General features: G+C 43.6%; 1 protein-coding gene across 2 annotated transcripts in view; it reads right to left on the reverse strand.

Annotated features, from left to right (window-relative positions):
* Window positions 1-13,344, reverse strand: part of NELL2 (neural EGFL like 2) — a 159,672-nt gene extending 146,328 nt beyond the window's left edge. Inside the window, exons 1-2 of one of the 2 annotated variants that reach the window (XM_054178040.1) lie at window positions 13,170-13,344; window positions 12,864-12,992 (exon numbers count right to left, since the gene is read on the reverse strand). In XM_054178040.1, the coding sequence (XP_054034015.1) occupies window positions 12,864-12,992; window positions 13,170-13,224 (184 nt within the window). In that variant the 5' untranslated portion in view covers window positions 13,225-13,344. The remainder of the gene's footprint in view (window positions 1-12,863; window positions 12,993-13,169) is intronic. The other variant, XM_054178039.1, reaches the window with a different exon arrangement.
* Window positions 13,345-13,696: the final 352 nt, after the last annotated feature.

Consider the following 13,696-nt stretch of genomic DNA (forward strand, 5'->3'; position numbering starts at 1 on the left):
GAGGAAGCACTGTTGTCAGCCTTTTCCAAATGAAAGAGCAGGCTACCAAAGGTAAACAAAGCCCAATCAATTAAAAACAATAAAGTACACACTTAACAGCAGTAATAACCCAGGCAAGCAGATTATCACAAGTGTGGATCAAACCAGGTTACATAAACTGCCCTTCTCCCAACAGAATGGACACAGTCCAACTTCTCTAATACATCATACTCTGTTGATGAACTGGGTCACGCACTGCGAGGGTGTAGATACAGTGATGAAATGTATCTTCCATTATACATATAGAAAGACTACCCACCAAAGTACCGCCGGATTAGGATCAGGTTTGGTGTAGATACTCCTATACCTTCTGAGCAACACACCACATCTCTCCCTCACTTGGTTCTCACTATGCAAGCGTCAGCAAGACCTATTCATGCCTTCTGCTTGGTCATTTTCTCTAAACCCTTCTTGCCCTGTAACCAGTATGCTGCTCCTGATGACCTACCACCTGCAACCCGTGTTTTGCAGAATCATTCAGGCTGGAAGTGACTTGAAATCATCTAGATCAATCCCAATCATTTGTGGATGCCCTGGAGGGTTTAGCATTTTTCTCCATTAAGAATCTGTTTTTCTCTTTGCAATGGTTTGGATCTCCCATCCTAGTTTTCCTTTACCTCTGGCTTCCTGGGGTCTAGTTGCTTTTAACCTACATTAGGATTCATTGCCTTTGACACACCAAAGTTCTAAGTGTTAAGGCTCATTTGTTTTCATACAACACAATGCCAATATTAAAAAAACTTTTAAAAGCATTAATATGAGATCCATCCTAAGTTCCCAGATGTTCCCATAATTGTAGTGTGCATGAGAGATTAAATTCTGACACACGAGAATGGTCAGTCACCAACTTAGAAAGCTCCAGAAAACCCAAACCTTCATCCCAACAGCCAAAAGAGGTCAGCAACTCAGGGGGAGGAAGGCCACCACTAGGCAGGGTGGGGAAGCCAACATCTGAAGCACACAGGACACACCCAACAAGTCTGTTGCTAGTCACATGTCTCTGATAGTGGGCTCAGCAAACAGCAACAGGTGGGAGAAGGCAGGAGACTGAACCATAAAGAGAATTCAGGTACCAGCAGTAACGAGGGGGAAGTGGCAGAGGGAACACACCTGAGGGGAGAAGAGGGACATCTAAGCCACCAGCCTTACTGGCATTCTCAGAAAAACCTCTACTCACTTGGTGTCTGTTTTGATGCCTGAAGAGAAAAGATGAGAAGGCTTTTGAATCAGGAACATCCAAAGAGAAGGGATACCAAGAAACAGCACACTCATAGCTCAGCCATGAGTAGGGCAGATAGACAAAGTACCTGGGGGACACAAGCTACCCTTGCCAGAGTTCCCAAGGAAGCTGAGAAGGACCAGAGCTCAGACTGTCCTGCAAAAAAAATTTCATTACAGTCATGTATTAATGGTGTCCATAATTCTGTGCATGTGCCTGCTAGCTCCAGTGAATCAGCTACAGTTTCTACACGTGTGCAATGTATAAGCTTAGATAAAATTAGAAATGCTTCCAAGCTCTGACTTCCTTGCCCTTGTAGGCTTCTTTTAACTAAGCACCTTTAAAATATATTTCAGTGAATCAAAGAACAGTTTTAGGGGGAATTCAAAGCCGTCACTTTGATCTTAATGAGTATTAAATGTTTGATATTCTTTTGTGTCTTTGAAAAAGCTCTCCTTATACTAGAACAATTCCAACACCCCAGATTTCTGGAGTACAGAAAAGAATTGCAGGGCCATCCACCCCATTCTTAGTACATTTACTGAATGTCACACAATGACTACAACATAGCTACTGTTTTCTCTATTTTTTTAATTTCATGCTATCTTCTATAACATCAAAAGTCTGGAGATTTCCACTGCTTCCTTTCAGTAACAATTTCACAATCTCAACTTGTCCACTGTGAAATTTTCCTTTTATCCTAAATCCTCTCCATTTATAGTATCATTACATTACTCTTACCTCTAGCTCTGAATACTAAATAATTCCTTGAATAATCTAATACTAGACACTTATCATACAATACTTTTGTCACTACTTGGACAAGCTGTATATAGTTAAGTTCTTCAAAAGCTTTCGTAGTAGGCCAGTCCTTTTTATTACATAACCAGATCTGTTGTTCTGTTCAACTCCCTGCACTTCATTTGTATTTTCTGTGAAATGGAGAAACCCAAAGTGAATGCAATAACCAAGATACAATCTCAGTTGGAAGAAAAAAAAAAATCAGGTTGCCAGATCAATTCCTACAGTTTGTGTTTCTTATGCTTCAAATCCCCTCTTGAACACTTCCAGGGATGGTGACTCCACCACCTCCCTGGGCAGCCCATTCCAATGCCTCTCAGTGAAGAACTTTCTCCTCACCTCCAGCCTAAACTTCCCCTGGCACAGCTTGAGACTGTGTCCTCTTGTTCTGGTGCTGGTTGCCTGGGAGAAGAGACTAACCCCTTCCTGGCTACAACCTCCCTTCAGACAGCAATAAGGTCTCCCCTGAGCCTCCTCTTCTCCAGGCTAAACAATCCCATGCCATGGTTTAGTCAAGAGGTCTGTGGTGACAGGTTGGACTTGATATCTTTGAGGTCTCTTCCAACCTTGGTGATTCTGTGATTCTGTGAAATGCTAACAGTGTATGCAGAGATTCTTAAAAAGAGCATCCCTAATGTCATGGTTTGACACAGGTGCCTTTAAGAACCACAAAGTTGAGGACCTCCAGGAGGTCCAGAGTGTCCAGGGGGACAGGAAACTAATTTCTGTTATTTCATTCCCAGAATGTCTGCATCTAGCTTTTATAAGGTGATGGCACAAGCTGCCTCTTCCCCTTCTCCTCTCCCTGCTCCCTTCCCAATGCAGCTCCCTCATCTCCTGTTTGGTATGGGGGAGGGTTTTGGCTTTGAATAGCCTAAGCAAAGCTAATTTTCAACGATGTCATTTCAGGCCTGGGAGGGGTGGAGGGGCAGTAGCAGGGAGGTATAGGGGGTGAACCATTTGGGTCTGCAATTTTAGCCTGGTTTGGTGGAGGTTTGTAGAAGCTTTGGCCTAAGGAGATTTTGGAAAGCCATGAGCTATGGATTTCTTTTTATTTTATGTGCTTTACACTGTAGCATGTCCTTTATGAATAGTGCTTCCATTTAGACTTCCAACAATATTCATGTGTCCTGAACAGGGTGCATGAGATTTTCCTCAAGTCTGCCCCACTCCTTGAACGGGCATTGAGCAAATCTGGGGATAATAGCCAACGTTACAGTAAATCTTAGGAGTGCCTTTGAAATAGCAGTGGCCTAATATGCATGCTTAGGGAGTTATTAAAACAGATTATTGACTTCAAAACCACAAAAGTTCCTTTGGAACCCTTCTGGATCATTACACATCTGTATTTAGAGACTGGTAGACCTCCAACCATGGAGTCAAGGCTGACGCATGTCAAGGTCTCTTAACAGGATAAGCAGTCTGGATGTTACCACCACCTCATTATACTTAGGCATTTGTTATGGAAAAATTGTACAAACATTGCCTCTCTCTAAAAGAGAGAGCAACTCTGCAACTGGAGGTCTTTTTCTTATGATCATCCTTCTGTGTTTTCAGAGAGGGCAACTGCCACTCCACTCAAATTCCACTAAAGAGTTCTCAGTTATGGATCGCTAGCAATATTGATCGTAATGGCTCCTTTGGAAGCATTACAGCCTATGGTAGCAATGCTGCTGCTGCTGCTGTGAATACGTTAATCTGCTAAAAGCTTCTTGAACACTGTCTTCAGAGGTCTGGTTTAGTCTACTTATCCTTTTAGGCATGCCCATTGTTTTAGTACTTTGCAACAGCAGAGTTGCAAGTAGCATCTCCCAAGATGGCTCAACACTAAAGTCAGTTTTCAAAGCTTGCATTTCACTTTGAAGTCATCAGGATCACATGTGTGTGTGTGTCCCCCACACACACAAAAAAATCTGTACACACAAAATACAAATAAAAGGCAAGACATAATGTTGTTTAAGAAAAAGACAGAAAATTTTGTGGTAAATTTCTGTTGAAAATGGCTACAGCATTTTTCTTCACTCAAATATGGCACTTGGTGCCATGGTTTAGTCATGAGGTCTGTGGTGACAGGTTGGACTTGATGATCTTTGAGGTCTCTTTCAACCTTGGTGATTCTGTGATGGTTTAAGAAAAAAAAAAAAAAACAAAAAAAAAGCTTCAGAAATGGGACCTTAACTTAAATATTTGCTACAAGTTTTGTTGAAGCTTTTGGAGTTCAGTAAAGCTATCTAAAATATCCGAGTGAACATTCATAATGGGTGTTTATCACAGAAAACATGGCCAGGCAAAAAAAAATATATATATAAAATAATAATAATAAATTAAGTACCCTTTCTTATCACACTTTTCAGATTTTTCCTGAGAAGAAATACTCTGGGTGACACCGCCACAGAAAAATTAGCATTTCTTTAACACTGAGACAGTACAGAGGAATTTAGCCAAAAGAGATGGAAAAAAATATGAAACATCATATTTCATCCATTATTTAGCTGTACCTTAGCAGTGCAGGAAGGAGAACACAGCTGCTCTGTGGATCTGCACCCTGGCACACAACCAAGTGGGACAAAATAGAGAGACCTGAAGAGCAGCTACACGGAAGTACAGTTTCTCATGACAGCTATATATAATCTTTAGCTCTTACCTACTGGTTTTAAGTAACTGAAGACCTCAGTTCTGTACCTCCCTTAAGACTCAGTGGAAGCAATGAAGCTAACCATTCTTGGAGTTATTTTTCCAAGCCAGCACCTACATGCCTTGCAGGATAGAGACTAGAAGAACATAAGCAAGTGGGGGGAATGAGTAGGAAACCTATTTCCCACATCTTATGAGGGAAAACCAGACATTATGACTGATCTAAATTTAGACAAAGGGATGTATAGGAAGTGATGCTGTCCTCTGTGAAACCTCACTGGAGAATGAGCCTTGCAACAGTGGGAGAAGAAACCACTACAGAAACTATTAACCTAGCTAATCTCAGCCATGCTTCCTGACTACAAAACTGTGTCACAGCAAAAGCAATTGCATAAGGGTAGCAAGACCTCATTTTCCCACGTCACTACCCCTTGCTAACACAATCCTCCTCCAGCAATACGGAAAGACATGCTTGACAGCTACCCAGAAAAGACACTGTCCCCTCTTTCAGGGCACATGTGCTGCAGGTGCTGGGCCCTCTCTGGCACGCTGCTGTCCTGCCACCAACAGCACATCTTCAACTTCAGCTGAAACCACGGCCCCCTGCTATGCTGCCAGGAAAAGCTTCTGGGTGAGCAGCCAACTGTGCTTGGGCTGCTCCTGATGGGGATATCAACATGGACAGAGAACTTCTCGGCCTCTGCTCCTCCAACCATCCTGTCTCTTCTCATGGCACCCAATCAGGGCTTTGCCCTACATCACTACACTGACATCATCTGCCCCACAGCTGCGTATCATGTTCATCTTTCCAACAAATATGCCAGGCTCAGCCCTCAACAACAGCTTTGGACTTGCAATAGTTTAAGAGAGGTCTCATTGTAACAGGTAGGAACAAATGCAAATGCAATTCCATTACTAACCATTGAGATTGAGGGAGCTGGGGTTGCTTAGCCTGGAGAGGAGGAGACTCAGGGGTGACCTTATTGCTCTCTACAACTACCTGAAGGGGGGTTGTAGTGAGGCGGAGGTTGGTCTCTTCTCCCAGGCAACCAATACCAGAACAAGAGGGCACAGTCTCAGGCTGCGTCAGGGGAGGTTTAGGCTGGAGGTTAGGAGGAAGTTTCATACAGAGAGAGTGATTGTCCACTGGAATGGGCTGCCTGAGGAGGTGGTGGGGTCGCCGTCGCTGGGTGTGTTCAGGGCAAGGCTTGACAGGATGCTTGGTTGCATGGTTTAGTTGATTGGGTAGTGTTGGATGATAGGTTGGACACGATGATCTTGACAGTCTCTTCCAACCTGGTTTATTCTATTCTATTCTGAACTGGTTTGGGCAATGCTAAATGTATAAACAGAACATGGTTATCTGAATTAACCTGAGCAACAAAACACTCTCTAAGAGACAGTTTCAGAGAATCAGCATTGTCCCAGTAGAAAACAGACCCCTAGGGACTTCAGTTTATTTGAGATGTTAGATGCAACATGGCTGTGAAAAGCACCAGGTCAAGACCACAAGAACACAAGAAATGTGACATTCCTCTAAACACAGTCACACACTCTTTAATTAATAAATGTATGCAGCAACTTCCTCCAAAGGCTGAAGACATCAGCTACCACACCAAGCCCAGGCTTGGCATCATCTCCCAAGGGAATTTGGCCAGGTAAGGTACAGTGCCTAGACCAGCAAGCAGGTACCTTTTATCTCCCGAGTGTAGCTTCTTTCACAGTCCATGCTCTTAAGAATTCACAAGAGTGAAAGGTGACAAAAGCCCATACCAAGAGACAAAAGTACAATATAATAAAATGAAAAAAAAACAAGCAACCACACTAAAGAGGAACAATGACATACTTCATTGATCTACACTTACACATTTGTGATGCTTCATATGCCTAATACCTACTCTCAGCAATGTTATTTCTTTGGAACTTTCAGCAGCAAGGCAGTTACAGTCCCCAAAATGCTACAGGCCTAGTTTTCTATCATTTCTTAACATTATTTTGTACCAACCATGCGTTAATGAGTATATACATGTATTACAAGCTCTTCTCTGGAAGCCTGAGTTTCTTTGCTATCTGTCATATGGTAGGTTCCTGTTCATTTTCCATTTCTCAGTCCTACTCTCTGCTGTGCCGTCATCAATCAAAAGTCCACAACAGTTAAGGGCTGTTTTTTCCCCTCCCAAAACTTTTTCCCCTTCCATTTAATAGTTAAACCTGCATGGAAGGGGTTAGCAAGCAACAGAGTTTCTGGTATTAGCTATGCTCATGATTGTTGTGAAGTGGCAAAGTGGGTAGCTCTCCATACATGGTAGTTCAGCACAGCTTGGGAGGGGAACAGGATAGATAATTCCCACATACTATCCCCTCTGTTTTCGTACAGGCTCTTCAAGCAGCAGACGCTGCTCAAACACCTCCTCTTGCTACCCCTGCTAACAAGAGGAAGAAGATGATGAATATTCAGCTGCTCCAGAGCAAGGGGATGTCTCAGGGCAGCAGTCCCTGCTCTTCATGGCTATCCTTCAATATCCAGCCAGGCTCCCCAATAGCATCAATCACAACCCTGGCAATGCTCTACCACTATGGTTACTGTTTGCACAGATGCAGGGGTGTCTTTGGAACAATAGAAGTGGAAGGGGATGAGGGCAGTGGGGAGAAAGTGTAGGTTGTCCTTACAGACGCCAAAATCTGGATCTCTCTATTGCATTGTCATAGACTAGTTGTGACCACTGGACATTTCTAATATGGAAAAGTAGTTCTATATTTTATGAAATTAAACTCAGTTTTCAGAAAGACTAATTAAGAGGCATGGGGATTTTCTTTGTCTCTGAAAAATTCTGGAAGTTTTTACTATCTACAGATGATCTCTGCGCTGGAGGTCTCACATTTTGAGGGTTCTGCAATTCTGAGAGAAACCAGCTTGCTTCAAGGTAAAAAAAAAAAGGCAGGCTGCAGATAGGTATTCACTCTGCAGTCAGCAATGCCAGTTGGCAACATTAGCATCCTCTTCCTCAGCTGTCTGTTACTGCTCCTCTGAGAGATGAGTACAGATGGAGAAAGAAAATTTTATGGGGCTCTCTAATCCATGTCACTGCAGTCAGCCAGGTTCACTCCCAAAGCTGTCCAACTTTGCCATCAGCAGACATAGGGACACTCACATAATGTCTTGCTTTAGAAAAGTTGTGAGGACAGTAACCTCTAGCTCCCGGGTGGTGACAAACAGCTGGGAACAGTAATATTTTCAGCAGGCTCAGCTGGAACTTGCAGAAAGCATCTGTCCCTAGTTTCAATGACAGGTGGCAAGGAAAAAGCATATGAAGTGCACAGGCAACATAAATCATATTTCTGTGAGAGAAAGTTTACTTGCATCTAGTTTTAAAGCCTTATTTTCAGCATCCAGAGATGATACAGAATACAGAATTAACCAGGTTGGAAAAGACCTTTGAGATCATCAAGTCCAACCTCACCACATTTCTGTGATGGCAACTACATCATAACTTTCCTGCTGTACCAAGGCTTCCAGCTCCTCTTGCTTGTTACCCATACTGTGTGCATTAGTGTACATGCACTTCAGCCAGGCTGCTGGTTTCACCCCTGGCCAAAAAAATCAATGATCTTTACAAAGGAACATGAGAGATAGAGATAAACACACAGAGCAATATCATTTTGGTAGCATGTTAAAACAACAGGCTAATGATCCAGTCATGCAGCAATACAATCAGTTAAATCAAAAGTCCTGTTCAAGGGGCTTTTGTGCCAGGAACCTGCAATTCAAAGAACAGTATTGCTGAGTCCTTTCATGCGTCCTACTAACAGATCAAATAATTTTTCTGGTGTTTTATCGCACATCTTGTTCCCCATCCCAACATACCATATCTTGCCTCTAGAACTGTCTCTCCTCATCAGAAATCTCAGTATTATTTATAACCATATTAAGAGTTACATATCCTAACTGGCAGAGAAAAATCTTATCCTCTGAATGAGTTCCAAGCTCTGCATTCAGATACACAAGCCCCCACATTTTCTTAATTGCCATAGCCTTTTTATCTTCTCCTTAAGCATGTTTCTGTGCTTGCAACCATCTGACTGCACTCTTGTCCACCCTTCAGCCTCCTCTTTGATGAGCATATATTTTCCTTACACATCACTTGGCTTTCATATTTGGTGTCTCTCATCATTTGATTTACAGTGTACTTTCTACCACTCTCCACTGCTGCTGGAGGCAGTTGGAAGGTGTCTGCAGTAGTACACTCACACTCTTTCGACAAAAATAGTCTGATGCATAGTATTTGCTCTTAACAGCAAAGCAAGATACAGAAAGACCATCAAAATATGGTATCTAAAGGAAAAAAAGGAGGGTGATAAAAAGTGCTGCCTAGAGAAGCACCAGAGGAAACCCAGTTACTCTTGTGGCCCTTATTTAGGTTCTCACATCTCAGAACACAATTTCCTACTGTAAGCTGAAATAGCTGGCTTCGCTGGGACCTTGCATATTAAATCTCCAGAGGATAGACTTAAGACAGGTGGGTCTGACTCATTCAGAACATACACCATCCTCCAGTCTCTCTTGCAGCGTTTGCCTGTCTTTTCAAGCTTCCGTGCAGTTGCATATGCAACAAGTGCTCATGCAGCAACGTGATTTTCATACTTGCATTAGAAAAATGACTACCTGAACTCCACCAGCCTCCTCAAATCACATTAATGCAGTACATTTACATGGAAAGAATTGCCAATTCTCCAAAACCCTTCTTCAACTACATTAATTACCCTTTAATCCACCCACCTGATTTGGTCTTTACCCTTTAGTGTAATCCCTGCTCTGCAAAAGGAAAAACTACAATGCTGAAAACTTTCACTGACTTGTGTAAACAGTCACCAACAGAGAGAAGTTTGTGGAGTAGATATTCTGACTTCTGTTCTGCCGTTCTGACAAGAAGAGGAATAATTTTCCACTTAATTTATTTTGATAATAATATCTGCTGTTGGCTAGGAAGTGCTGGCAGATGTTCACATACAGCAACACTAACATTTTGGAAGACTTCCTCCTGTTTTCTATTCATAATTTTATTTTCCCACAAGCTACACTGGAACAGTTTACAATTACTTTGCAAATCACGCTCCCAGAAAGAGAAGTCCCTGCAGCTAACTAGAACTAGATTACAGCGGCATTCAGGTACTACCATCACTACAACCAGTGATCATCAGGCATCTAGAAAGCTTTAGAATGCAAGGCCACAGCACCCAATATTGAAGTTAGTGGGAAGACATTCCTTTTTTCCCCAAACGTTATACTTTCTACAGTATTTATACAGTGGCAGAGCACATCAAGTGACTGCAAATTTCAAATGGCTCTATTTCTAAACCATGAACTGCATGAGGATCTGCCTAAATTTTCTTGAACAGATTATAACAGACTGGAACTACTTTCAGAATATAACTGCTTACTGCGTTACGTGGCCTAGAAATACAAGTACTTTTGAAAATCAATTACGCAAAGAAGAATTTGTCAGAACAGCCAATTAGATGCTAAAGCTCTTATATTGAAAACTGATGCTACATTTAATTAAGCAGTCAAAACTGACTTTTCACCTAGAAACAGAAGGAAAGAGACAATCCTGCTGTAGCTGCACGTACAATTATCTCATCATAGATCTTTAATTGTCTGATACTTGTTGGCAGTTCAACCTTCCACTTTCATAATTCCTCGAATAAAGAGTGGCATCTAGGCTTTCTGTGCATTTTAAGCAAATGCAAGGTAAGACTTTACACCCATTGAGAATGTGGTCTACCAAAAAGGCAATGTGCTAAAATGTCATAAATATGTCTATATTACAGGAAAGTTCCAATATCTGGGGGGGGGGGGGGGGGCAATAAAAATCAAAAGGCAAGTGATCACAAGTTAAAGCTTTATAAGCATATTCAGAGATCATTTAAAGTCATTTGTGTCCTATACACAAATTATTTGAATTTAAGACTAAGGCATTAGCGGGGATAAAGAAAAAAAGAGAAATGCAAAACCCCCAAAATTTCAAGCCAGAGCATATTTGAAATTCCCACACTGTAGATACTTACACACACAGGCATACATTGCAGCAATATTCCCACAGTACGAGCTCTAAGAGCAGAGCAAAAATGACTAAATGGACCCAGTGGTCTGATCAAGGAAGGCAATTTCTCTATGTCTAAATGCAAGTTAGGAAACTAAAATCTGCACAGTAATGACCCCCTTTTATAAGAAAATCAGCAGTCCTCTTATGCAGTAGAAGAAAAAGGATCTCCAGTCCTGTAGGCTGCTGAAGACTTCCCAAGGGATGCTGAGTGACTTCAGCCACTATTTAAACCCAGGTGGTTTTGTCCTTGCTATTTCCCTGTTTCCACTCAACAAAATAAAAAGGTTGGTGCAAAAATTTTGAAGTCTTTTGCTACAACTAAACCAGTAACTATTTAGGAACTACATAAACTCGTAATGACAAGGAAAGAGAGGAACAGCTTGAAAAAAATTCTTTTACCCAGTACTTTTTTTTTAGCCCAACGTTGGGAAGGTATAAAAAGTCTTATTCCTACAAACATCTAATCCCAGTACTACTGAAATCAAAGGAAGTTACAACTTCCCCCGTCCCATTATAGCACAAGGCCTCAAAGCAAAACCATTCCCTAAAAATTACAGCTACTGCTGAATACAAGCCCCACAGCCACATGAACTCATTCCCATTCTAAGCAGTTGCCGCCTTCTCAGAGGACTTTGGAGCCACAAGCCCATCACAGATGTTTAAAACCAACACGTGTCTGTGTTTCCAAACGCATATGCCCATGCGTCTCCACAGTAATGTCCACAGTGACACACGCTGGCTGTACCGGGGAAGAACATTGCTAGAGCGATCACCTCAGGAGAAAGTGGGGGGGGGGGGGGGGGAAGAAAAAGGCAGCAAGCCTGTGGCAACTATTAGCTTCTGATAAATTATCTCATTAATGCAAACATGAAAAAGAAATTCCCTTCCCAGACCTTATCTCCCTTGAATTATAACTCTCCGTAAAGGAAACTGTCTCTTGCCTATTGCAGTAGAAACGCTTTCAGATGCAAGCTCAGATGCTAGCTCAAACTCCTGGAATGACACTAAAATTCATCAAACAAGTCCCCCTATTTTAAAACTACTGGCCAATGTGGAGATTTGCTCTTGCTTTACCAGATTTTGAGCCATATCCTTTGCTGTCATGTAGTCGTGTTTTTAAGAAGCATCTCATCATCTTTCAGTGAAGAGACTTGCTTCTAAAGGCTATTTTTAGACTTTTCTAAACTAAGATAGAGGAGTTTTCCTGAAAATGTTCCTAACTCCACTTTCATTCAGCATACCAGTACATCATCAAAGTGTAAATTAAAAATACAACGATAATGAGGAAGCATAGGCGATGTAACCTATGCCAATAAATTCAGTTGCCCATTGAAAGTTATTTTACAGTCTTTTAAGAATTACCATAGAGGTAATATTATTTTTTTAATAAAACTTCTAAACATTTTTGAAAGATAGAGCAAAACTACTATTTCTTTTCCCTGTATGGAAAACAAAAAAAAAAAGAAGAAGAAGAAGAAGACAAGAGGAAAAAAAGAAACCACACACAACACAGTCACCAGCACTAAAGAAACTAAAACTCATTCTTTGTTTCCTACAAAGGGTATAACACAGAAGCTCACAAGGACAACTTTCCCTGGGTAAAAAAGGTTATTCTTATTTTCAGCCATCACCCTCCTCCTTCGGGGCACTTCATTAATACCAGCATTTTGCTTGATTCACATGAAACTTTCAGTGATCATTTCCTTAGCTGGAATTGGAATATGTTTAGCGTTTCCCAAGTAAAACATAAGAGTGGGTGGTGCCATTATTCATCACTGCACCCCACGACTCACAAAATAAGCCATCTGCCATCCCCGTTCCTGCTGTACTTTAACTAAGCGCCTACCAGTCAAAGAAAAAAAAAATCCAAAATTTTAAAATAAAAAGGCGGAAGAGGGAAAAAAAAGCAGGTTTGGGGTGAAGAAGGAGAGTCGAAGTGAAGCGGACATGAAGGAAACGGAAAGGACCCCGGGTGCTTAAGGAGCGAGCAAACCCCTCGCTATGGGGGCGACAGGGTAGCGGCGGGCGAAGTTGAGCGGAGCAGGGCGGGCGGGGGGGGGGCGTACCTGGGAAGAGGAAGGCTTTGCTCCCGTTGTGCAGCCCCGGTACCTGGCGCACGCCCTCCGCGGAACCTCCCAGCTGCAGCTCGGACAGCACGTCGATCTGCAGCGAAGGGTCGACGCCAAACCCTGCAACTGACCCAGAAAGTGCCGTTACCCTAGACGCCGACACTGCAACTTCCCGGGCGCTCCCTCCCTCCCCTCCTGACGCTCCCCGCACCTGCGGCCGCCCAGGGACCAGGGCATCGTCGCCGCGAATCTCCTCCAGATCCGCTCTCGAATGCCCTCCCGGCGGGTCCGGCATCCACCTACCTGGCCCCAGGCAGAGGAGAAGGCAGAGCGTGCTCAAGCGGATGCCGGACTCCATGGTACACCGATGCGCTCAGTCCATAGTCCCTCTCCTCTGTCTGCTGCGGGTGAAAAACCTCCGGGGCAGAGCCTGGGTCCCTCCCCGCCTCTCACCGGGAGGAGCGGACCCGCCACCCCGCAGCGCACATCACGCTGGGCGCTGCGCCGCCCCGCCACCGGCCGGAGCACACACAAAGGCGAGAGCGGGGGACGGGCGGGCAGCCTAGCCCTCCACCCGCGGGCAGACAATGGGGGGAGCCCGCTGGAGCCTGCTGCTGCTGCCGCTGTGCGAACGAGGCCGCGGCAACCAGGAGGCGGAGGCGGCGCGCCCGTGCCCCACAGCTATCCGCCCTGTCACCACCAGGCGCTGCCCCTCGGCTGGAGAACCGCCGCCGCAGCCGCCTCTCGGTTCCCACGGGAATGACGATCTCCTCCCCGCTGTCCAGCGAGGACAGCGGGGCTGGCGGGAGGGGCCACAGTTTATGCGGGGC

This window comes from Dryobates pubescens, chromosome Z, assembly GCF_014839835.1.
Source record: "Dryobates pubescens isolate bDryPub1 chromosome Z, bDryPub1.pri, whole genome shotgun sequence".
NCBI classification, from domain to species: Eukaryota; Metazoa; Chordata; class Aves; order Piciformes; family Picidae; genus Dryobates; species Dryobates pubescens.